The sequence below is a fragment of the Oncorhynchus mykiss genome, chromosome 7, assembly GCF_013265735.2.
Source record: "Oncorhynchus mykiss isolate Arlee chromosome 7, USDA_OmykA_1.1, whole genome shotgun sequence".
Classification (NCBI taxonomy): Eukaryota; Metazoa; Chordata; class Actinopteri; order Salmoniformes; family Salmonidae; genus Oncorhynchus; species Oncorhynchus mykiss.
Genome location: NC_048571.1, coordinates 27795877 through 27818881, shown reverse-complemented (window position 1 = coordinate 27818881; position 23005 = coordinate 27795877). Strand labels below are relative to the sequence as shown.

Sequence of the window (23005 nt, the reverse complement as noted above, 5' to 3'; positions counted from 1 at the left end):
TCACACTCCAAACTCCACTATGGCCAAGACCCAAGAGTTGTCAAAGGACACCAGAAACAAAGTTGTAGACCTGCACCAGGCTGGGAAGACTGAATCTGCAATAGGTAAGCAGCTTGGTTTGAAGAAATCAACTGTGGGAGCAATTATTAGGAAATGGAAGACATACAAGACCACTGATAATCTCCCTCGATCTGGTGCTCCACGCAAGATCTCACCCCGTGGGGTCAAAATGATCACAAGAACGGTGAGCAAAAATCCCAGAACCACACGGGGGGACCTAGTGAATGACCTGCAGAGAGCTGGGACCAAAGTAACAAAGCCTACCATCAGCAAGGGCATTGAAGATGAAACGTGGCTGGGTCTTTCAGCATGACAATGATCCCAAACACACCACCCGGGCAATGAAGGAGTGGCTTCGTAAGAAGAAAATCTTTGGAGGGAGTTGAAAGTCCGTGTTGCCCAGCAACAGCCCCAAAACATCACTGCTCTAGAGGAGATCTGCATGGAGGAGTGGGCCAAAATTCCAGCAACCGTGTGTGGAAACCTTGTGAAGACTTACAGAAAATGTTTGACCTCTGTCATTGTCAACAAAGGGTATATAACAAAGTATTGAGAAACTTTTGTTATTGACCAAATACTTATTTTCCACCATAATTTGCAAATAAATTCATTAAAAATCCTACAATGTGATTTTCTGAATTCTCATTTTGTCTGTCATAGTTGAAGTGTACCTATGATAAATTACAGGCCTCTCTCATCTTTTTAAGTGGGAGAACTTGCACAATTGGTGGCTGACTAAATATTTTTTTGCCCCACTGTAAATTACTCCTAGCTTCCCACACATGGGCTACTTTCTGTCTGTAACACAAACTAAATAATACAAAAAAAAATAGGTTTTAGACTTAGTTTTATAAAATCATAACTGAATTTCAAATAAAATTTGAAGAACTAATACAAAATCACAACTACACTGCTCAAAAAAATAAAGGGAACACTAAAATAACACATCCTAGATCTGAATGAATGAAATATTCTTATTAAATACTTTTTTATTTTACATAGTTGAATGTGCTGACAACAAAATCACACAAATTATCAATGGAAATCAAATTTATCAACCCATGGCTCACTACAGGCTCATCCAACTCATCCAACTTGATGTAATGTCCTTAAAACAAGTCAAAATGAGGCTCAGTAGTGTGTGTGGCCTCCACGTGCCTGTATGACCTCCCTACAACGCCTGGGCATGCTCCTGATGAGGTGGCGGATGGTCTCCTGAGGGATCTCCTCCCAGACCTGGAATAAAGCATCCGCCAACTCCTGGACAGTCTGTGGTGCAACGTGGTGTTGGTGGATGGAGCGAGACATGATGTCCCAGATGTGCTCAATCGGATTCAGGTCTGGGGAACGGGCGGGCCAGTCCATAGCATCAATGCCTTCCTCTGGCAGGAACTGCTGACACTCCAGCCACATGAGGTCTAGCATTGTCTTGCATTAGGAGGAACCCAGGGCCAACCACACCAGCATATGGTCTCACAAGGGGTCTGAGGAACTCATCTCGGTACCTAATGGCAGTCAGGCTACCTCTGGCGAGCACATGGAGGGCTGTGCGGCGCCCCCCCCCCCCCCCCCCAAAGAAATGCCACCCCACACCATGACTGACCCACCGCCAAACCGGTCATGCTGGAGGATGTTGCAGGCAGCAGAATGTTCTCCACGGCGTCTCCAGACTCTGTCACGTGCTCAGTGTGAACCTGCTTTCATCTGTGAAGAGCACAGGGCGCCAGTGGCGAATTTGCCAATCTTGGTGTTCTCTGGCAAATGCCAAACGTCCTGCACGGTGTTGGGCTGTAAGCACAACCCCCACCTGTGGACGTCGGGCCCTCATACCACCCTCATGGAGTCTGTTTCTGACCGTTTGAGCAGACACATGCACATTTGTGGCCTGTTGGAGGTCATTTTGCAGGGCTCTGGCAGTGCTCCTCCTGCTCCTCCTTGCACAAAGGCGGAGGTAGCGGTCCTGCTGCTGGGTTGTTGCCCTCCTTCAGCCTCCTCCACGTCTCCTGATGTACTGGCCTGTCACCTGGTAGCGCCTCCATGCTCTGGACACTACGCTGACAGACACAGCAAACCTTCTTGCCACAGCTCGCTTTGATGTGCCATCCTGGATGAGCTGCACTACCTGAGCCACTTGTGTGGGTTGTAGACTCTGTCTCATGCTACCACTAGAGTGAAAGCACCGCCAGCATTCAAAAGTGACCAAAACATCAGCCAGGAAGCATAGGAACTGAGAAGTGGTCTGTGGTTGCCACCTGCAGAACCACTCCTTTATTGGGGGTGTCTTGCTAATTGCCTATTTCCACCTGTTGTCTATTCCATTTGCACAACAGCATGTGAAATTTTTTGTCAGTGTTGCTTCCTAAGTGGACAGTTTGATTTCACAGAAGTGTGATTGACTTGGAGTTACATTGTGTTGTTTAAGTGTTCCATTTATTATTTTGAGCAGTCTATAATAAATAGCATTGTCCCATACCCTGTTTGATCTAAAGAAAATTAAGAGAATAAGATCCAAGCTGGTGCTTTGGTTTAACTCCTTGTAAATCCTTTGTTTAATAGCCAAAGGGTAGACTTCTTACTCCCCTGACTGATTCTAAATTTCAAAGGGAAGCGATGAGAAATGTACTTGTTTGTACTATAAAATTGGCCAGTTGTGGTTTAATCAGTTCAATTAAACATAATATATTTGTGCTGTGCGACTGTATTTGATAAACCTCAGAAAATAATACATTTTCAATTTTATTTGCATGGTATGGTAGTGATTAATCTGACAGCATCTTTCAACTGTACGTTATAGAAATAATTACCAATGTTTAATGTACACCTAGATTTTTTTCTGATTCTGACAGTTGTATTAATGTTTTGTTAGTGTAAGTACAAATCTAGTTTGGCCAGGGGTATGTACAGTGCCTTGCGAAAGTATTCGGCCCCCTTGAACTTTGTGACCTTTTGCCACATTTCAGGCTTCAAACATAAAGATATAAAACTGTATTTTTTTGTGAAGAATCAACAACAAGTGGGACACAATCATGAAGTGGAACAACATTTATTGGATATTTCAAACTTTTTTTAACAAATCAAAAACTGAAAAATTGGGCGTGCAAAATTATTCAGCCCCCTTAAGTTAATACTTTGTAGCGCCACCTTTTGCTGCGACTACAGCTGTAAGTCGCTTGGGGTATGTCTCTATCAGTTTTGCACATCGAGAGACTGAAATTTTTTCCCATTCTTCCTTGCAAAACAGCTCGAGCTCAGTGAGGTTGGATGGAGAGCATTTGTGAACAGCAGTTTTCAGTTCTTTCCACAGATTCTCGATTGGATTCAGGTCTGGACTTTGACTTGGCCATTCTAACACCTGGATATGTTTATTTTTGAACCATTCCATTGTAGATTTTGCGATATGTTTTGGATCATTGTCTTGTTGGAAGACAAATCTCCGTCCCAGTCTCAGGTCTTTTGCAGACTCCATCAGGTTTTCTTCCAGAATGGTCCTGTATTTGGCTCCATCCATCTTCCCATCAATTTTAACCATCTTCCCTGTCCCTGCTGAAGAAAAGCAGGCCCAAACCATGATGCTGCCACCACCATGTTTGACAGTGGGGATGGTGTGTTCAGCTGTGTTGCTTTTACGCCAAACATAACGTTTTGCATTGTTGGCAAAAAGTTACATTTTGGTTTCATCTGACCAGAGCACCTTCTTCCACATGTTTGGTGTGTCTCCCAGGTGGCTTGTGGCAAACTTTAAACAACACTTTTTATGGATATCTTTAAGAAATGGCTTTCTTCTTGCCACTCTTCCATAAAGGCCAGATTTGTGCAATATACGACTGATTGTTGTCCTATGGACAGAGTCTCCCACCTCAGCTGTAGATCTCTGCAGTTCATCCAGAGTGATCATGGGCCTCTTGGCTGCATCTCTGATCAGTTTCTCCTTGTATGAGCTGAAAGTTTAGAGGGACGGCCAGTTCTTAGTAGATTTGCAGTGGTCTGATCTTCCATTTCAATATTATCGCTTGCACAGTGCTCCTTGGGATGTTTAAAGCTTGGGAAATCTTTTTGTATCCAAATGCGGCTTTAAACTTCTTCACAACAGTATCTCGGACCTGCCTGGTGTGTTCCTTGTTCTTCATGATGCTCTCTGCGCTTTTAACGGACCTCTGAGACTATCACGGTGCAGTGCATTTATACGGAGACTTGATTACACACAGGTGGATTGTATTTATCATCATTAGTCATTTAGGTCAACATTGGATCATTCAGAGATCCTCACTGAACTTCTGGAGAGAGTTTGCTGCACTGAAAGTAAAGGGGCTGAATAATTTTGCACGCCCAATTTTTCAGTTTTTGATTTGTTAAAAAAGTTTGAAATATCCAATAAATGTCGTTCCACTTCATGATTGTGTCCCACTTGTTGTTGATTCTTCACAAAAAAATACAGTTTTATATCTTTATGTTTGAAGCCTGAAATGTGGCAAAAGGTCGCAAAGTTCAAGGGGGCCGAATTCTTTCGCAAGGCACTGTATTTCTGGTACATTGTCATGTGTTTGAAAGGCACATCAATAGAGAATGTATACTCGAAAGTAATATTTTTATTAACCTTTTTGATGACCTTGACGTGATGAAATTTCATAGGCATTTATTTACATTGAAATCATCTGTCTAGGGTAAAGTAATTGTCTGGGTCATATTCAATGGTTTATTTTTTGTAAAAGTATCATGAGAATCGGACAAGGATGTGTTTGCAAAACAAAATCAAGTTGCTTACATCATATTTATGTGTTTGGAGAGTTGCTACCAAATCCTGTTCATTAACCTGCCAAGTGTGTTCTTTCTATGTGCCATCCAACATTTGAATATGACTAGTCATGTCTTTTTTTCAACAGCAGATGACCCCAAAGCCACCACGGGTCAGACGAACAGCAACAATGGGCCACAGAACGGTGCCATCTCCACCAATGGCCACATGCCAAAACACCTAAGTGGGGACAACCCTGCTGTGCTGTCATCCGGCTTCTCCACGCCATGGGGACTGCCGGCCTTGGCTACTTCCACTGAAAACGGTCTGTCGTCATCACGGCTAGCTAATCAGGAGGCGGAGGAGACCCGGCGGCATTCAGCCCACGAGATGTGCGGTTCGCTACACCTGACAGGAAGCCCCAGCAGCTGCGTGTCCCACCGACCCTCCTGGGAGGCCATGGCCAGCGACCTGGGAGACACCCTGCACTACGGACACTACCATGGCTTTGGGGACACGGCAGAGGACCTGGCTGAAGAGCACAGCAACTCGGTGTGCGTGGAGCAGTGTTACGACCAGGCTGTGCTCAGTGACATGCACCTCTACCACGGATCCTAAATTGGGGGAGGCTGGCCCTTCCCAAGTAAGTAGTCAGTCTATCTACCTACCCCAGCGGTGACACAACTTTGCATAGAGCCGCTAGCCTGCCTTAAAATCCAATGGTTACCATAACATCATTGTTGCACTGGGGATGGAGTGGAGAGAGACACTTTGGCCCATCTACCAAAGGGAACAAGTACAGTTGAAGTCGGAAGTTTACATACACCTTAGCCAAATACATTTAAACTCAGTTTTTCACAATTCCTGACATTTAATCCTAGTAAAAATGCCCTGTCTTTGGTCAGTTAGGATCACTTTATTTTAAGAATGTGATGTCAGAATAATAGTAGAGAGAATTATTTCAACTTTTATTTCTTTCATCACATTCCCAGTGGGTCAGAAGTTTACATACACTCAATTAGTATTTGGTAGCATTGCCTTTAAATTGTTTACCTTGGGTCAAACTTTTCAGGTAGCCTTCCACACGCTTCCCATAAAAAGTTGGGTGAATTTTGTCCCCAGTTTTCTATGGGATTGAGGTCAGGGCTTTGTGATGGCCACTCCAATACCTTGACTTTGTTGTCCTTAAACAATTTTGCCACAACTTTGGAAGTATGCTTGGGGTCATTGTCCATTTGGAAGGCCTATTTGCGACCAAGCTTTAACTTCATGACTGATGTCTTGAGATGTTCAATATATCCACACAATTTTCCATCCTCATGATGCCATCTATTTTGTCAAGTGCACCAGTCCCTCCTGCAGAAAAGCACCCCCACATCATGATGCTGCCACCCACGTGCTCCACATTTGGGATGGTGTTCTTCAGCTTGCAAGCCTCCCCCTTTTTCCTCCAAACATAACAGTGGTCATTATGGTCAAACTGTTCTATTTTTGTTTCATCAGACCAGAGTACATTTCTCCAAAAAGTACAATCTTTGTCCCCATGTGCAGTTGCAAACTGTGTCTGGCTTTTTTAATGGCGGTTGTGGAGCAGTGGCTTTTTCCTTGCTGAGTGGCCTTTCAGGTTCTGTCGATTATATAGGACTTGTTTTACTGTGGATATACAGTCATGGCCAAAAGTTTTGAGAATGACACAAATATTAATTTCCACAAAGTTTGCTGCTTCAGTGTCTTTAGAAGTGTCTATTACAAGCATGTTGTAAGTGTCAAAGACTTATATTGACAATTACATGAAGTTGATGCAAAGAATCAATATTTGCATTGTTGACCCTTCTTTTTCAAGACCTCTGCAATCCACCCTGGCATGCTGTCAATTAACTTCTGAGCCACATCCTGACTGATGGCAGTCCATTCTTGCATAATCAATGTTTGTCAGAATTTGTGGGTTTGTTTGTCCACCTGCCTCTTGAGGATTGACCACAAGTTCTCAATGGGATTAAGGTCTGGGGAGTTTCCTGGCGATGGTCCCAAAATATTGATGTTTTGTTCCCCAAGCCACTTAGTTATCAGTTTTGCCTTATGGCAAGGTTTGCCATCATGCTGGAAAAGGCATTGTTTGTCACCAAACTGTTCCTGGATGGTTGGGAGAAGTTGCCCTCTGAGGATGTGTTCGGAGGATGTGTTGGTACCATTCTTTATTCATGGCTGTGTTCTGAGGCAAAATTGTGTGTGAGCCCACTCCCTTGGCTTAGAAGCAACCCTACACATGAATGGTCTCAAGATACTTTGCTGTTCACATGACTGATGGTAGCGCTCACCTTGTCTTCTCCGGACAAGCTTTTTTCCGGATGCCCCAAACAATCAGAAAGGGGATTCGTCAGAGAAAATTACTTTACCCCAGTCCTCAGCAGTTCAATCCCTGTACCTTTTGCAGTATGTCCCTGATGTTTTTCCTGGAGAGACGTGGCTTCATCCTCCAAAAGTCTTCGCCTCACTGTGCGTGTAGATGCACTCACACCTGCCTGCTGCCATTCCTGAGCAAGTTCTGTACTGGTGGTGCCCAGATCCCGCAGCTAAATCAACTTTAGGAGACGGTCCTGGCGCTTGCTGGACTTTCTTGGGCGCCCTGAAGCCTTCTTCACAACAGTTGAACCACTCTCCTTGAAGTTCTTGATGATCCGATACATGTTGATTTAGGTGCAATTTTACTGGCAGCAATATCCTTGACTGTGAAGCCCTTTTTGTGCAAAGCAATGATGACGGCATGTGTTTCCTTGCAAGTAACCATGTTTGACAGAGGAAGATCAATGATTCCAAGCACCACCCTCCTTTTGAAGCTTCCAGTCTGTTATTCAAACTCAATCAGCATGACAGAGTGATCTCCAGCCTTGTCCTCGTCAACACTCACACCTGTGTTAATGAGAGAATCACTGACATGATGTCAGCTGGTCCTTTTGTGACAGGGCTGAAATGCAGTGGAAATGTTTTTGGGGGATTCAGTTCATTTGAATGGCAAAGAGGGACTTTGCAATTAATTGCAATTCATCTGATCACTCTTCATAACATTCTGGAGTATATGCAAATTGACATCATACAAACTGAGGCAGCAGACTTTGTGAAAATATATATTTGTGTCGTTCTCAAAACTTTTGGCCACAACTAGATAATTTTGTACCTGTTTCCTCCAGCATCTTCACAAGGTGCTTTGCTGTTCTGAGATTGATTTGCACTTTTTGCACCAAAGTACGTTCATCTCTAGGAGACAGAATGCGTCTCCTTCCTGAACGGTATGACGGCTGTGTGGTCCCATGGTGTTTAAACTTGCGTACTATTGTTTGTACAGATGAAAGTGGTACCTCCAGGCGTTTGGAAATTGCTCCCATGGATAAACCAGACTTGTGGATTTCTACTATTTATTTTCTGAGGTCTTGGCTGATTTCTTTTGATATTCCCACGATGTCAAGCAAGAGGCACGAAGTTCAAAGGTAGGCCTTGAAATAGATCCACAGGTACACCCCCAATTAACTCAAATGATCAGAAGCTTCTAAAGCCATGACATCATTTTCTGGAATATTCCAAGCTGTTTAATGGCACAGTCAACTTAGTGTATGTAAACTTCTGACCCACTGGAATTGTGATACAGTGAATTATAAGTGAAATAATCTTGTCTGTAAACAATTGTTAGAAAAATTACTTGTCATGCACAAAGTAGATGTCCTAACCGACTTGCCAAATCTATAGTTTGTTAACAAGAAGTTTGTGGAGTGGTTGAAAAACAAGTTTTAATGACTTGTTTGTGTATGTAAACTTCTGTCTTCAACTGTAGCATTGTCGTTTTTGTATATGATATTTGAAATTCTTATTTTATTACTGTCTGTTGTAGCGCAAGAGATGTGATTGTGGTAAGCTGATCCTAGTTTGTCTGGTGATGGTATTGCATAAAATGCAGGTTATTAGAATTATGAGTTATGATAAGTCGGCGATGCCTGTTTTTGTTTTTTTTAGACCAAAAGGGTAAATTACTTGTGTTTGGCATGTAGGTTCTGTGCCAACACTTATGTTAAATCTATTATGGCACAAAAAAAGTGTTTTTACTGAGTTTGTTTTACCTTGTTCATTGTCTGTACTTGGAGCACTGCAAACAGTATTTATCATGTAGACAATCTTTAAACTGACTTATGACAGTCCTTTTAAGATTCATTTTTTTTGGGTCTTCTGAAATAAATGTGTTACCAAATTGCATACTTGACCATGTCTTCCCTTTTGCTTCTATGACATTGCTAAAATGTTTGAATAATTTTTTTTGAATGACCTTGTCTTATCTTGCTTGTGCAACTAGCATTTATTTTAAATGGGAATTATAGGGTTGTGTTGGACTTAATAACACAAACTCAATCATGTCTGAAGATGCTTTCATGGGATACTACTGTAATCAAATCAAATTTTACCACATGCGACGAATAAAACTGGAGTACACTTTACAGTGAAATGCTTGCTTACGAACCTTTCCCAATGATCCAGAGTTTAAAAAAGAAAATAGTAACTAACACATGAGGAATAAAATAACATACACAAGAATGGAGCTATATACAGGGAGTACCAGGTCAATGTGCAGATGCACTTGAGGTAGATATGTACATGAAGGCAGGGTGAAGGGACTAGGCATCCGGATAGATAAAGAGTAAAATAAGAACCGTAGAAGCAGCAAATGAGTGTGTGTATATGTTTGAAGTCAGTATGTGTGGTGTGTGTGTGTGCATATATAGTCTCAATGTGTGAGGTATATGTTTGGGAGTGACAGTGTAGTGTGTGTGTGTAGAGTCAGTGCAGATATTTTGGGTACCCATTAATTGACTATTTAGTGGTCTGGCTATACCTTCCTCTGACACCACCAGATGTAGAAGTCCTGGATGGACAAGGTGTGACCACAAAATGCATTTGTCAAATCTATTTCAAGTTGTTCTTCCCATGCATACTAATTGTAGTCCTAAAAGTACATGCCATCCCTTGAGAGCAATCTCGAACTCACATGGCTATGCATTTGTGTGCAGTCTGACTGACTGCAACAAGATCCGCTTGAGTCAGTGTCGCTCCATCTGAGAACAACATCATGGTGTGGAATGCTGTCATATTTGGGTATGAAAATGTGCCTATATTTGCATGTCAAATCAAAGTATATTGGTCACGTACACAGTTTAGCAGGTGTTGCAGTGGTGCAGCAAAATGTTTGAATGTTAAATGACGAGACAGGCATTGATGCGAGTAACCAGTCTTGTTCAGTACATCACAACACATCCGGGTATCTCAAGCACCCCGGTAAAACACAAGAGTTGCAGTAATGAACATTTACCAACAGATGGCATCACTGTGCCATCTTACACCCATAACATCTTCCATTTAATAAAATAGGACAGGTGTCAATTCACTAACAAAACAAACCTATTAACAATCTCCAACATGAACAGTTTAGTATTTTTATTTATTTATTCTCAGGTAACAACAACAAATTTTTATATTCTCTTCAATTTTATCTCTGTCTGTCAACAATCCCTGATGGGAAACCTACAGATGAAGTCTTTTTGGTGGCTGGGACAGACGCCCGCAGCGTGAAAAGACTTGTCTGCGAGGACTGCGGGTTCCCGCACAGGCGTGTCACCTGACTGTCTAAGGGGAGAATTGATGGGCGAGGGAGCGGCCGACCTGTGATCCCCTGGCTCTTCGCCCAGTGCCTCAGGCCCCATGTGACTTGCTGGGGTTCTGTCTTTTGTCATGCGACCCCTTTGGCCATCAGGGTTCGGAGTAGGTGCTGGCTCAGCAATCCGAAGGTCAACCCTGTTACGACGGTACGACGGTACAGTGATTCACTTCGACCAAGTAGGAGCGTGGTGCCACTTTCTGTACACAGGATCCGAGTCTCCAGAGGCCTGTCCGGTCCCCTGGTAGTGGCTTCATTCGCACCGTTTCACCCACCCTGAGCTCAGGTAAGTCTTTTGCTGATTTGTCGTAGATGAACTTGGAGACCTGTCTTCTGTGACGTAGCTTCACCCGCACATCTGTCACCACACATGGCTCCAGGAGAGTGCTGGCTACTGGCAGAGCTGCTTTTAAGCGCCGTGCCATGAGGCGCTGTGCCGGGCTGCTTATCCATGCCTTCTGTCGGGGTATTGCGCCACTGCAGGATTGCTTTCCAGGCATCTTTGCCCTCTCACAGAGCCTTTTTGCAGAGGTTCTTTGTGATTTTTACTGCGGACTCCGCCTTCCCATTTAGCTTTTGGGTGTCGTGGTGATGAAGTGACGTGCTCAAATTCCCATCCTGCAGCAAATTTTCGGAACTCAACTCTGGAGAATTGGGGTCCATTGTCTGAAATTACCCTATCTGGCTGGCCATAGGGGGCAAACTGAGCCTTGCAGCGTTTGATCGTTGTCTCTGCTGAGAGGTCGGGGAGGAGGTCAATCTCCCAAAAGTCTGAGTAATGATCGACTACCAGCAGAAAGTCTTTGCCACTGTGCTGGAAGAGATCTAGACTTACTATCTGCCAGGGGCGCATCGGTAGCTCGTTGGACATCGTCTCGCTCTGTTGCTCAATGGCATATTCATTGCAGATTGTGCATTTACTGACAGTCTTTGATTTCACTCTGCATTCCTGGCCAATACAGTGTGTCACGTGCTTGTCTGTAACAGGCCTCACCTACTATGTGACTTGACTGCACGCACGCCAACATCTCAGGGCGCATAGACCGGGGAATAACGACTCTCTGACACTTGAATATTACTCAGTTTTGAACACTGAGCTCCTCTTTGACTGGCCAATATTCTCTGACGGCTAAAGCAATTTCTTCCTTGCAGTCGGGCCAGCCCATCAGAATCACAGACCTCAATGCCTGGAGTTGCTCGTCCCTGTCTGTGTGATGTCTGATTTGTATAAGGCGCTGGTCCGTAACATTGAGGTAGTCAGCCTGGTTGATGTGTTCAACATCCACTTGCTCTGTTTGTAAGCTGCACACTGCGTGTTGTTCATGCATGGAGCTTGTGCGAGTGCCTGATGCAGTAGCCCTGCTGAGCGTGTCACTCACATACATCTCTGGCCCTGGCTTATACACCACCTTGAGGTTGTAGTTTTGTAGGGCCAGTAGCATGCTCTGCAGTCGTTTTGGGGCATTCAGAAGAGGCTTGCTGAATATGGCAATAAGGGGCTTGTGATCTGTCTCTGCGGTAATATTGTCGCGCCCGTACAGGTAGTGGTGGAAGCGTTGGCATGCAAACACAATGCTGAGGCACCACTCCTCTATCTGGGCATAGTTCTGCTCTGTTGGCGTGAGTGCCCTAGAGGCGAATGCCACAGGCTGGCCCTCCTGCATGAGGCAACAGCCAAGTCCATACAGGCTTGAGTCACTCTGAATCGTGACAGGTTTTGACACATTGTAGTATCGCAGTACAGGTGTCTGGGTGACAAGTTGTTTTATTTCCCTCACCGCTGCGTCATGTTTTGGGAGCCAATGCCAGATGGTGTCCTTGTCCATGAGCCTCCTTAGTGGCTCATACACTTCAGAGAGCCGCGGTAGGAATTTGGCCAGGTAGGTGACGAATCCGACGAAGCGCTGCACTCCCTTCACGTCAGATGGGTAGGGCATTTCCAAGACAGCCTTCACTTTTTCAGGATCCGCCTTCAATCCGGTGGAGGACAAGATGTGCCCATGAAAGCGGACCTCTGGCACTTTAAACTGAAGCTTTTTTATGCTTCGCCTTAGCTTGACCTGTCTGCATCTGACCATCAGGGCCAGCAGCTTATCGTCATGGTCACATTCTGCCTCCTCATCACTGTCCCCACAGCCTACTACGAGGATGTCATCTGCTATGGGTTCCACGCCACTGAGTCCCATCAACAGCTCATGCTGTTTCCGCTGATACACCTCTGGAGCCACAGAGACACCAAACGGAAGCTTCAACCACCTCTTCCTGCCCCAGGGTGTCCAAAAGGTGGTCATGTAGCTGCTGGGCTCGTCGAGCTTGCACTGCAGGAAGGCATCTCTGGCATCCACGAGCGTGAAGACTCTGGCCTTTGGGAGCTTGTAAAGAACATCCTCCAACGTGGGCATAATGTAACGTGAACGTCGCAGAGCCCGGTTGAGGTGTTTAGGATCAATGCATATCCGTAGCTTGTCTGGTTTATTGACGATAACCATATTACTTATCCAGTCTGTAGGCTCGTGACGAATATGATGTGGCCATCTGCTTCGTATTTGTCAAGCTGAGCCTTCGTAGCTGCTTTCATGGCCACTGGTACATTGCGGGGTGCACACTGGACAGGCTGGATTGCTGCGTCCAACTCAAAGTAGACTTCCCCGGGAACTGACTCGACCGGTGCGTTGAAGACATCATGGCACTTGCTTAGGAGTGTCTCCTTGCTCAGGGGCCCAGCCTGGACTTTGTCTATAATGTTAAGATCAGCTGGGATGGTGAAGTTAATAAGCCCAAGGCGCTTGCATGTAGAACCTGACAGCAATGGCTGTTGACTAGCCTCAACTATTTCAAACTCAAGGGTGTGTTTCTGGCCACGTAAAACACACTCTGTCACAAACAGGCCAAAAGAGGTCATGAACTGGCCTGAATACAGTTTCAGCTTGGTGCTACTCTGTGTGAGTTTGTCTCTGGGCGCGAGCCACCTTTTGTCTTTAAGGCTCATAACGTTGCACGTGGCCCCTGAATCTAGCTGGCATTGCTATTAAGTAGCAGAGTGACAAACCACTTTTGTCCTTTTGCCCTCACTGCCCCTATGCACTCGCTAGCATATACATCCTCTGTGCTGTCATTCCCTTCATCTGTGTTTGTTTCCATGGAGTGCACTTTACCCTCCTTTCTCTTGGTTTTCATGCAGACCCTTGCGAAGTGATTAGCTGTACCACAGGATTTGCATATTTTTCCATAGGCTGGGCAGTGTTCTTTTCCTCGTCCATGAGAAATGCCACAATATCGGCATGTATTGGGGTTGTCCACTGCAGAATTGGCTGTAGTATTAGCATTAGTTGTGGCAAAGGGGAATTTCTTTACTGGCTGCCTGAATGTAGCATTGACATTGTCCATATGTTGCCTTTCTAGCTCCATGGACCTTATCCGTCTACAGTGCCTTGCGAAAGTATTCGGCCCCCTTGAACTTTGTGACCTTTTGCCACATTTCAGGCTTCAAACATAAAGATATAAAACTGTAAAAAACAGAATAGCAGTTTGGCTTAGAATACAGACACAACTGCGAACAGGACAAAACAATGGTACAAAGTAGTAGGTCTATTAAACAAAATATCAGTTCGATAAAGTTAGTTCACAGTAAACTAAAGGTGAATGGAGATCCAAAACGCAGCCTACTAGGGTGAGATGCATTCATGCACAGCTGTCTTCCCAAATAAATACACCTATACAGGCCCGCTTCAAACATGGAAAATCATGCCCCTAGCTCATGAGTTCAACATAAACACTTTTCCAATACGTAAAGTAACATCTACAGCAACGAAAACCAATAGTAGAATGTATATATGTCTATGATGAAACATCCTGATATGGGGTTCCTCCTTTAAAAGTTGTCATACTGCGGTACACTTTGCGTGCTGCTCCGGTATTCTGTGGCACGTCATTCAATTCTCAGCCATTCTTTCTGTTACTGCACGTTATTGCTAGTTTGACCACCAGAGGGCATATTTGAGAAGCATTTGATAGTATTCCGTATTGGCATTACCAGAGAATTTCAAACCTTTCTTGTAATAACATAGTATATGGGATTGATTTTAAGAAATTTGGCCAAATTAATTTGATTTATATTATGGTGTTTCCATTCAGAGAAAGAAGAAAAACGAAACCCTAGGGGTTTCTGTTAGGATGGAATGGAAAATACGGCGCTGTCGGGAGTAGGCTACAGGATTGGAGGATTCTAAATTGTTTGCCTTCATTAGACAACTTTGTTCCAATATTTATGTAAATCAGTGATATTTATTCCCATGGTAATTCGTTATGGATCCATAACTAAATCAACATCTTGCATTTTGAAAGAGTATTTTTTTAAATCTTTATTTTAACGAAATGTGTTTATTTGTTTATTAGGATACTGTGCAGTCCACAATACATACTGTAGTAAACATGGGAAAGTGCCTAATTCCTTACATATGGGAGAGCAGGCCATGTCTGTAAAACAGAATGTGGGAGGCCAGTGTTATTTCATAGTCTTGATGTCTTCACTATTTTTCTAAAATGTAGAAAATAAATAAATATCCTGGAATGAGTAGGTGTGTCCAAACTTTTGACTGGTACTTGCTTTTAATTTAATTAATATTATGGTGTTTCTACTCCATGAAAAATCCTGTTTTTCCGTTAGGGTAGAACAGAAAATATAGCGCTGTACAACGTGACGCTCATAAATTCAGAGCATTGTCAGTTTGTAAATTCAGACCGTTTTGCTCTCGGAGCGCAAACTGGACGTTAGGGTTGATTTGAGCGTTCTGGCCTTACGACGGCCATAACGCTGGATAGCTACTTCCAGACACAAATGAGACCACTCTGACCATTTTACTCGCCCTAGCAGAGCTGGTAAGGCAGTGTTTGTGTTAACCAGAGCGTTGGTGACTGTAAATGTGCTGCTGGAAACAATTTAATTACCCGTTTTTTCCAACATTTACTGACACCAGCCATATTCAACGGGTGTTGAGCGCTCGTAAAGTAATTATTCTGCACTCTGGTACACTGACCAGAGTGCTCTGAAATCCGTGTAGATAATAGGCTGGACACATGACATTTTTAACAACGTTATTTTCTGATAAAAAAAAACTAGTTAATTGCATCCGCCATGGAGCCCAGTTTCATAATATGACCATATTTCCCAGCTGCTTGCTGTCGTTTTGAAGTAATCGCAAAAAAAAACAGACTTTAGTGCATTTTTCAACCTGTCGGCTCCTATTAGTTCTATTGAGCACCGTGGCACCAACTCGCCTTCCGAACGTCCTATTTCCAGTTTATTGTTGAACGTCACAATGCCTGCTTCGCTATTGTTGACAACGAGACCTGCTCACATTGTTTTATAGTTCAAATGTAAACAACAAAAATATAATATTGGAACTCTGCAGTCTTCCCATTGTTTCCTATGGGGGAAATATAGGCATGTCTGTCTATTTCACAAAATATCTCGCAATGTGTATATTTAGATTTTTTTTCAAGTCGGACGCCATTTTAATCATGAGGATCTCCTTTTTCTAATTATGTAAGCCTGGGCAGCTAGCTCGGTTGTCATCATGCTAGCCCCAAAATACTTTTTGCCCTTGGAATGCTGAGCTCCCCCCATTGTTTTTTTTCAGGAGTTTTTATTTTTTTCCCTACTTTGTCATTACGGAGTCATAAGCACAGTTGACACCATCGAGGTGCGGATGATACTTTCTACACAAGTAGTTTTTTTCCAGTTTTGACTCGTTCTATTGTCCAGCCTATAGATAGCCAGAGCGAATTTACAAAAGCACCCACATGCCCATTGAGAAAGCATAACGACTATACCATTTAGCTAAGCTAAGAATGACGATTATAATCAAGTCAGGAAACGTTGGGCAGTTAGCCGAAAGTTAATATACTTGCACGTTTGATGTATAACTACTAATGTTAGGTAGCTAGCTGACTGTGACGACCCTCCAACTCTGTCTGACGAATTCTTTCTCTTGGCTCTTGTTTTCCTTAATAGGATGTCGGTGGGCGGAGCCGGGAGGGTCGTCAGTGAAATGGGACAAACCTGGGCTCGGGGGTGTCCCAGGATAAATGCACCTCTTCCCCATTCATTGAGGAGACCCTCTCCATGCAGACACACACAGATTTTGGGTGTGGCTATTTGGTTTGTTTGCATTGGCACCATTCAACACCCCTCATTATCATATGTATACACGCGACCACTCATTTACACTACTGACTACTGACTAAACACACACCATTGTTAATTGTATTTACTTTACTTCAGTTAATAAATATGTTTTGTTATTCTTTATCTCCACGCTGTCTCCCTTTTTGTAATGGGCTTCGAGCCGGTTCGTGACACTGACATACCAGTACATACTGCTGTAATGATATGCTATGTGGTTCATAAGGGCAGCGTAGCTAACATTGTCAGCCAACATAACGTGTGGGGGGGGGGGGGGGGGTTAGTAAAGGTTTTATAGTCTGTTGTTCAGCTAAGAGCCCCCCTCCCCAACTTGCAACAAATTGTTGTTCCCATCTCATTCCTTTCCCTCTTCCATGCATCATCATTCTGCTCCTGAGTGTCTCGCTTGTGGGCGTGCTGGCAGGAAATGGCAGCATCTTCGGTTGTGTGTCAAGAATTCTGCATAAAGTAGCACGTTAGTTTGAAAGTGTGGTTATTCACAGGCAAATTGTTATATGCTATGGAGGTACATTTTGTGTCTTTTTGTCGAGAGCAAAGCCTTTTTTATTTTCAATCAAAAATAATTGTTCTGAAAGCAACTTTTTTCCGACACAAAGGAAGTCAAAGCGCACACCTACGAAGACGTCATCTCAGGTCAGCAGCACTGGGCTGTATTGACGTATCCCAAAAAGGACATCTGCTGCTTTAAATTGAATGGTAATATCTCAGTTATTGTTTTCATATCTAAACAAAATAAGCTGTTTTCTTTACTTTCAGAGAGCGAGCTGATCAAGGGGTCGAAAATGTTGATATTGCCAGATGTTCACTGTCCGAGGAACAGGCCGTGGAAGCTTTATTGCTGGCAAAAGTGGCCATAATGAATTAAACTGTACTGTGTTCTTTTCTCCATCTCTATCTGTCTTGTTGTACATGGAACCTGTCTCACATGCATTAATTTAAAAAACCTTAAGATGTCAGCTGCTAATTTTCAGATTTACATCACATAAACACAGCCATTTTCACTGGACTATCTGTTGCTCTGTTGCTGCCAAGTCATGATTTCCATGGTGGTGAGACACATAGCCCTCTATATTTAAATGCTTCAGGTACACTCCGATAGGAGTCTGCGTCACATACAGTATCTTCTATTGACATTATCTTCTATTGTTTGTCCTCATGTGTCTGTTTTTCAGTATAAAGTACTCTGTAGCCACTAATGTGGACACCAGGTGAGACCACACACACACACAATAAGTCTCTCTTCTTCACTTCATCCCTCTCCCCCTTCTCCCTAAATCCTCTAGGTTATATCAGCTGTTTTGGTGAACCCCTCCCGCATCTGAACTGGCTGACACTGAGGGCACAGCATTATCATATGTGAGATGTCACTTGGTCGGGTCAACAGGAACTATTATTAAAGAGATGTTTTACATTGAAATACAGACAGAGATGTAGTAGTCCCAGAGTTAATGATCCAAGGTCAGTTTTGCATTTCACCTCCTGATTATGATGACTGACTGTTAGAATGGGAAAAAAAACAAGGCTTAATCATGCTCTCTCTCTATACATATGTCACTCGTCTGCAGGTATGTTTGGATGTGAGAGAGGAAAGCCAGTCCTGTCATCGCCACCTCACCCGCTCTTATGATAACCATCGGGCCAACAGGGGGCCCAAGGCTGGTTAGGAGACATCGCAATTGTGATGAACTGAGAGAATATTAGGGTAGCACTGTAATTCATGAATCATATGCTGTCTGCCACTGTTCTTACCTCCTTTCACTTTCTGTCTTCTACACCTCTCTCCCCACCTCAGAGCATGAGTGGTAAACACTGTTGAAGTGTATAATTGTAATACATACATGCAAACTTGCAGATATGCAAGCAGACAGTATTTAAACCACATACAATATGCCCTCAAGTTTAACTGAAGTATTATCAGAAACCTGTTTCATCGTTTTCTCAGCTTCTCATTTAGTTGAAACCGGACAAACTGAAGACCTTTGGACATTTCGCACAGGAACAATCTTCCAGCTGTTTTGGAGTTGCATTTATTCGGTCCGTAAACGAAATACAACTTCATCAGTGTTAACTAGAATACTAATGCATTAATTCTATTGATGTAAGACATTATTCTGGGGAGCACTACTTTATTTAGTCTTCTGGAGCAACAAGTTATGACAGAAGAGAACCTGCATGTATCTAACTACAGTTGACAAATAAATGGCCTACCAAATGTCAGAAATTATAAGCAGAAATGTATCTAAATTAGGGATAAAAGTAGCCTAAGCCAGTAGAGTACAAGGTCCAGTACAGAGCATCGGTAAAATAAATTATTATGGGGGATAGAACTGCTCAGCTAGCCTACATTCTGAAGTGATTTGTTTGACAATTAGATGAAAACATCAACACCCATGATTTCCGAAACTAAGCCTACTCAGACCGTGAAAAACAACTGTAAACGGATAAGATGTTTACATGCCACAGTATCCTGTCTAAAAATCAGCATATCCCAGGCATTTTATTCGGGTTTCTCATAACCGGGATTCAAGGTTTTTCGGGGTATTGTAAACGGGATATGATGTTTATATGTGTCAAAACAGAATACTTGAGTATCCAGAATAACAATGGGATATTGGAGTGTATGTAAACGTGGTCAGTGATATGCATGGGCATATTTTGGGGAGGTTGAGATGCAGCTCTTCCTCAGAGTAGAATCAACTGGACTTGTACTGTTACTGTCGTGACCCCATACACTTGATTGCAATCCACAATCCGCCACACCATATGCATGAATGCCTCCGGCAGTGTATGTCTGTCTCAAACATGTATATAGCGAGAACACATCTGACTTCATGTACAGTATCAGCACAGGTTTTTAAAATGACATTTTTTTTGTTGCACTTGTAATAAAAAGGGCAACCTTCATAAAAAATATATATATCATTTTTAAACAAGCATTTTGTTTTCTTTGTTTTCAACGAGAAATACCAGGATGTAATGCAGAGATGGAGAAATTAAGCGACGTCGCCGTGATATTTTAACAACCATCTAATTTTGCCATTGATCTTAAATATTCTATGGAATATTAATTGTGTAGCTCCACTGTGTAACCCACAGTAGATCAGGTGAAACGAGCAATGTTAACTTTGCTGCACATTATGCACATGACAAAAGGCTACATACAACCACATGACATGCTAATAATATCCGAAATAGCTCATTATAAAACACAGCAAAACAATTGGGCCCTTATTTGGGGATGAACATCTGTTGAAACAACACAGGAAACCATTTCAGGTTGTTTATTAGTAAAGGAGTCATTAACTGGTACATCTTTTACATATGACTCAACACTATACACACTATACACAGCCAGCTACGACAGCAACTGAAATGACTGCAACACTTAACAAAGAGCTGCAGTTAGTTTTGGAATGGGTAGCAAGGAATAAGTTAGTACTAAATATTACTAAAACTATTGTATTTGGGACAAATCATTCACTAAACCCTAAACCTCAACTACGTCTCGTAATGAATAATGTGGAAATTGAGCAAGTTGAGGTGACTAAACTGCTTGGAATAACCCTGGTTGGTAAACTGTCATGGTCAAAACATCTAGATATAACAGTAGCTAAGATGGGGAGAAGTCTGTCCATAATAATGTGCTTATCTGCCTTAACAACACTATCAACAAGGCAAGTCCTACAGGCCCTGGTATTGTTGCACCTAGACTACTGTTCAGTAGTGTGGTCAGGTGATATATGTGGTGCTGTAGGGATGTTATGTGATGTACTGTTTTGTCTTTAGCTCATTCATTACAAACAGTTCACTGTTGTATCTTTTGTTTTATATGTAATATGGGTGCTTTGGTGTGTTTGGACCCCAGGAAGAGTAGCTGCTGCCTTGGGTTAGGTTGAAAACCTGTGAGGTTGAGCATCCCACTGCTACACGTTTAGATGACTGTTGGGAATATACTAGTAGACAGGCAGTGGTTTTGGTTGGACATTTGGAAGCTTGCGGATGAGAGTGGTTTGAAGGAGTTGGAGGTTGGCCCTTCTGTGGTGATAGGGGATGATCCTCCATGGTTACTCCCAGATCCGGTTGTTGATCTAACCTTGGTAGAGAAAAGGGACGTTTGGTCACAAGTCAGTGATAGAGGGAAACTGGTTAACAGTTACATTGTCAGAAGTTTTTCACAGATGGATTCAAGTGCTCAGAATGTGGGCGCACAGTAGCAGGCATTTATGTTCCTGAATTTGATGTGCAGATATTTAGAAGACTAACAGATGAACTGTCAGTATACTCAGTTGAACTATTGGTGATAATAGTTGCCTTCCAGTGGGTGGAGGAAGTGCAACCTGTTAGAATTATAGTATGCTCAGATTTGCTGTATGTATTGAATAGTTTATCATCTGGTAAATCGAATAGGAGTGACCTGCTATTGGAGGTATTCATGTTATTATGGAGAATTGAGAGAATTGGTGTAGTAGTGAGATTCTGCTGGGACCCAGCACATTTGGGTGTGGAAGGAATGAAATTGTAGACCAGTTAGCCAAAAGAGCTTTAAAACGAGATATAATTGATATTAATGTTCTACTGGGTAGAGGTGAGGCCAAACATAAGATGTGTGGCAGAAGAGATGGGACTCTGAGAATAAGTATTTGCAGTGCATTCAGAAAGTATTCAGACCCCTTCCCTTTTTCCAAATTTTTTTTTACGTTATTGCCTTACTATAAAATGTATTAAATAAAAAAATGTCCTCATCAATTGACACAATACCCCATAATGACAAAGCGAAAACAGGTTTTTAGAAATGTTTGCTAATTTGTTCAAAATAAAAACCAGATACCTTACACCCTCTAGTGGTGTGGGGGCTGTGCTTTGGCAAAGTGGGTGGGTTATATCCTGCCTGTTTGGCCCTGTCCAGGGGTATCATCAGATGGAGCCACAGTGTCTCCTGACCCCTCCTGTCTCAGGCTCCAGTATTTATGCTAAAGTAGTTTATGTGCCGGGAGGCTAGGGTCAGTCTGTTATACCTGGAGTATTTCTCCTGTCTTATCTGGTGTCCTGTGTGAATTTAAGTATGCTCTCTCTAATTCTGTCTTTCTTTCTCTCTCTCGGAGGAGCTGAGGCCTAGGACCATGCCTCAGGACTACCGGACGTGCCACCTGTCCCAGACCTGCTGTTTTCAACTCTCTGGAGACAGCAGGAGCGGTAGAGATACCTTCAATGATCGGCTATGAAAAGCCAACTGACATTTACTCCTGATGTGCTGACCTGTTGCACCTTCGACAACTACTGTGATTATTATTATTATTTGACCATGCTGGTCCTTTATGAACATTTGAACATCTTGCCCATGTTCTGTTATAATCTCCACCCGGCACAGCCAGAAGAGGACTGGCCACCCCTCCTAGCCTGGTTTCTTCCTAGGTTTTGGCCTTTCTAGGGAGTTTTTCATATCCACCGTGCTTCTACACCTGCATTGCTTGCTGTTTGGGGTTTTAGGCTGGATTTCTGTTCAGCACTTTGAGATATCAGCTGATGTAAGAAGGGCTATATAAATACATTTGATTTGATTATTTACAAGTATTCAGACACTTTGCTATGAGACTCGAAATTGAGCTCAGGTGCATACTGTTTCTATTGATCATCCTTGAGATGTTTCTACATCTTGATTTGTGTCCACCTATGGTAAATTCAATTGATTTGACATAGGCTCCGGAGTGGCACAGCGGTCTAAGTTACTGCATTTCAGTGCTAGAGGCATCACAACAGACACCCTGGTTTGAATCCAGGCTGTATCACAACCGGCGGTGATTGGGAGTCCCATAGGGCGGTGCACAATTGGCCCAGTGTCGTCTGGGTTTGGACGGTGTGTAGGCCGTCATTTGACCTTAATTGACTTGCCTAGTTAAATAAAGGTTAAACATTTTTTTTTTTAAATGGAAAGGCACACACCTACCTATATAAGGTCCCACTGTTGACAGTGCATGTCAGAGCAAAAACCAAGCCATAAGGTCAAAGGAATTGTCTGTAGAGCTCCGAGACAGGTTGTGTTGAGGCACAGATCTGGGGAAGTGTATAAAATAAATTCTGCAGCATTAAAGATACCCAAGAACACAGTAGCCTCCGTAATTCTTAAATGGAAGAAGTTTGGAACCACCAAGACTCTTGGTGACTCCTTGCTGTCCCCAGTCCACAGCAAGTGTGTTGTTATATTTTTGTATGTTGAAGAGAGGGTTGGTATGAAGTGTAGGGTCATTCAGGTTGGACAGGTTGGGAAAGGATTTTGTGGATGGGGGAAGGGTCTATTAGAAGTTAGTAGTGCTCT

At 43.0% G+C, this 23005-nt stretch overlaps 1 protein-coding gene across 4 annotated transcripts in view; it reads left to right on the top strand.

The window, feature by feature from the left end:
• Positions 1-16805, top strand: part of ankrd10a (ankyrin repeat domain 10a) — a 51443-nt gene extending 34638 nt beyond the window's left edge. For 2 of the 4 annotated variants that reach the window (XM_036983102.1, XM_021608985.2), the window contains exon 6: positions 4941-5711. In XM_036983102.1, coding sequence (XP_036838997.1) covers positions 4941-5410 — 470 coding nt within the window. In that variant the 3' untranslated portion in view covers positions 5411-5711. Of the gene's footprint in view, positions 1-4940; positions 5712-16500 lie in introns of those variants that run through there. The other 2 variants (XM_021608986.2, XM_021608987.2) reach the window with 2 other exon arrangements.
• The last annotated feature ends 6200 nt before the right edge of the window (positions 16806-23005 follow it).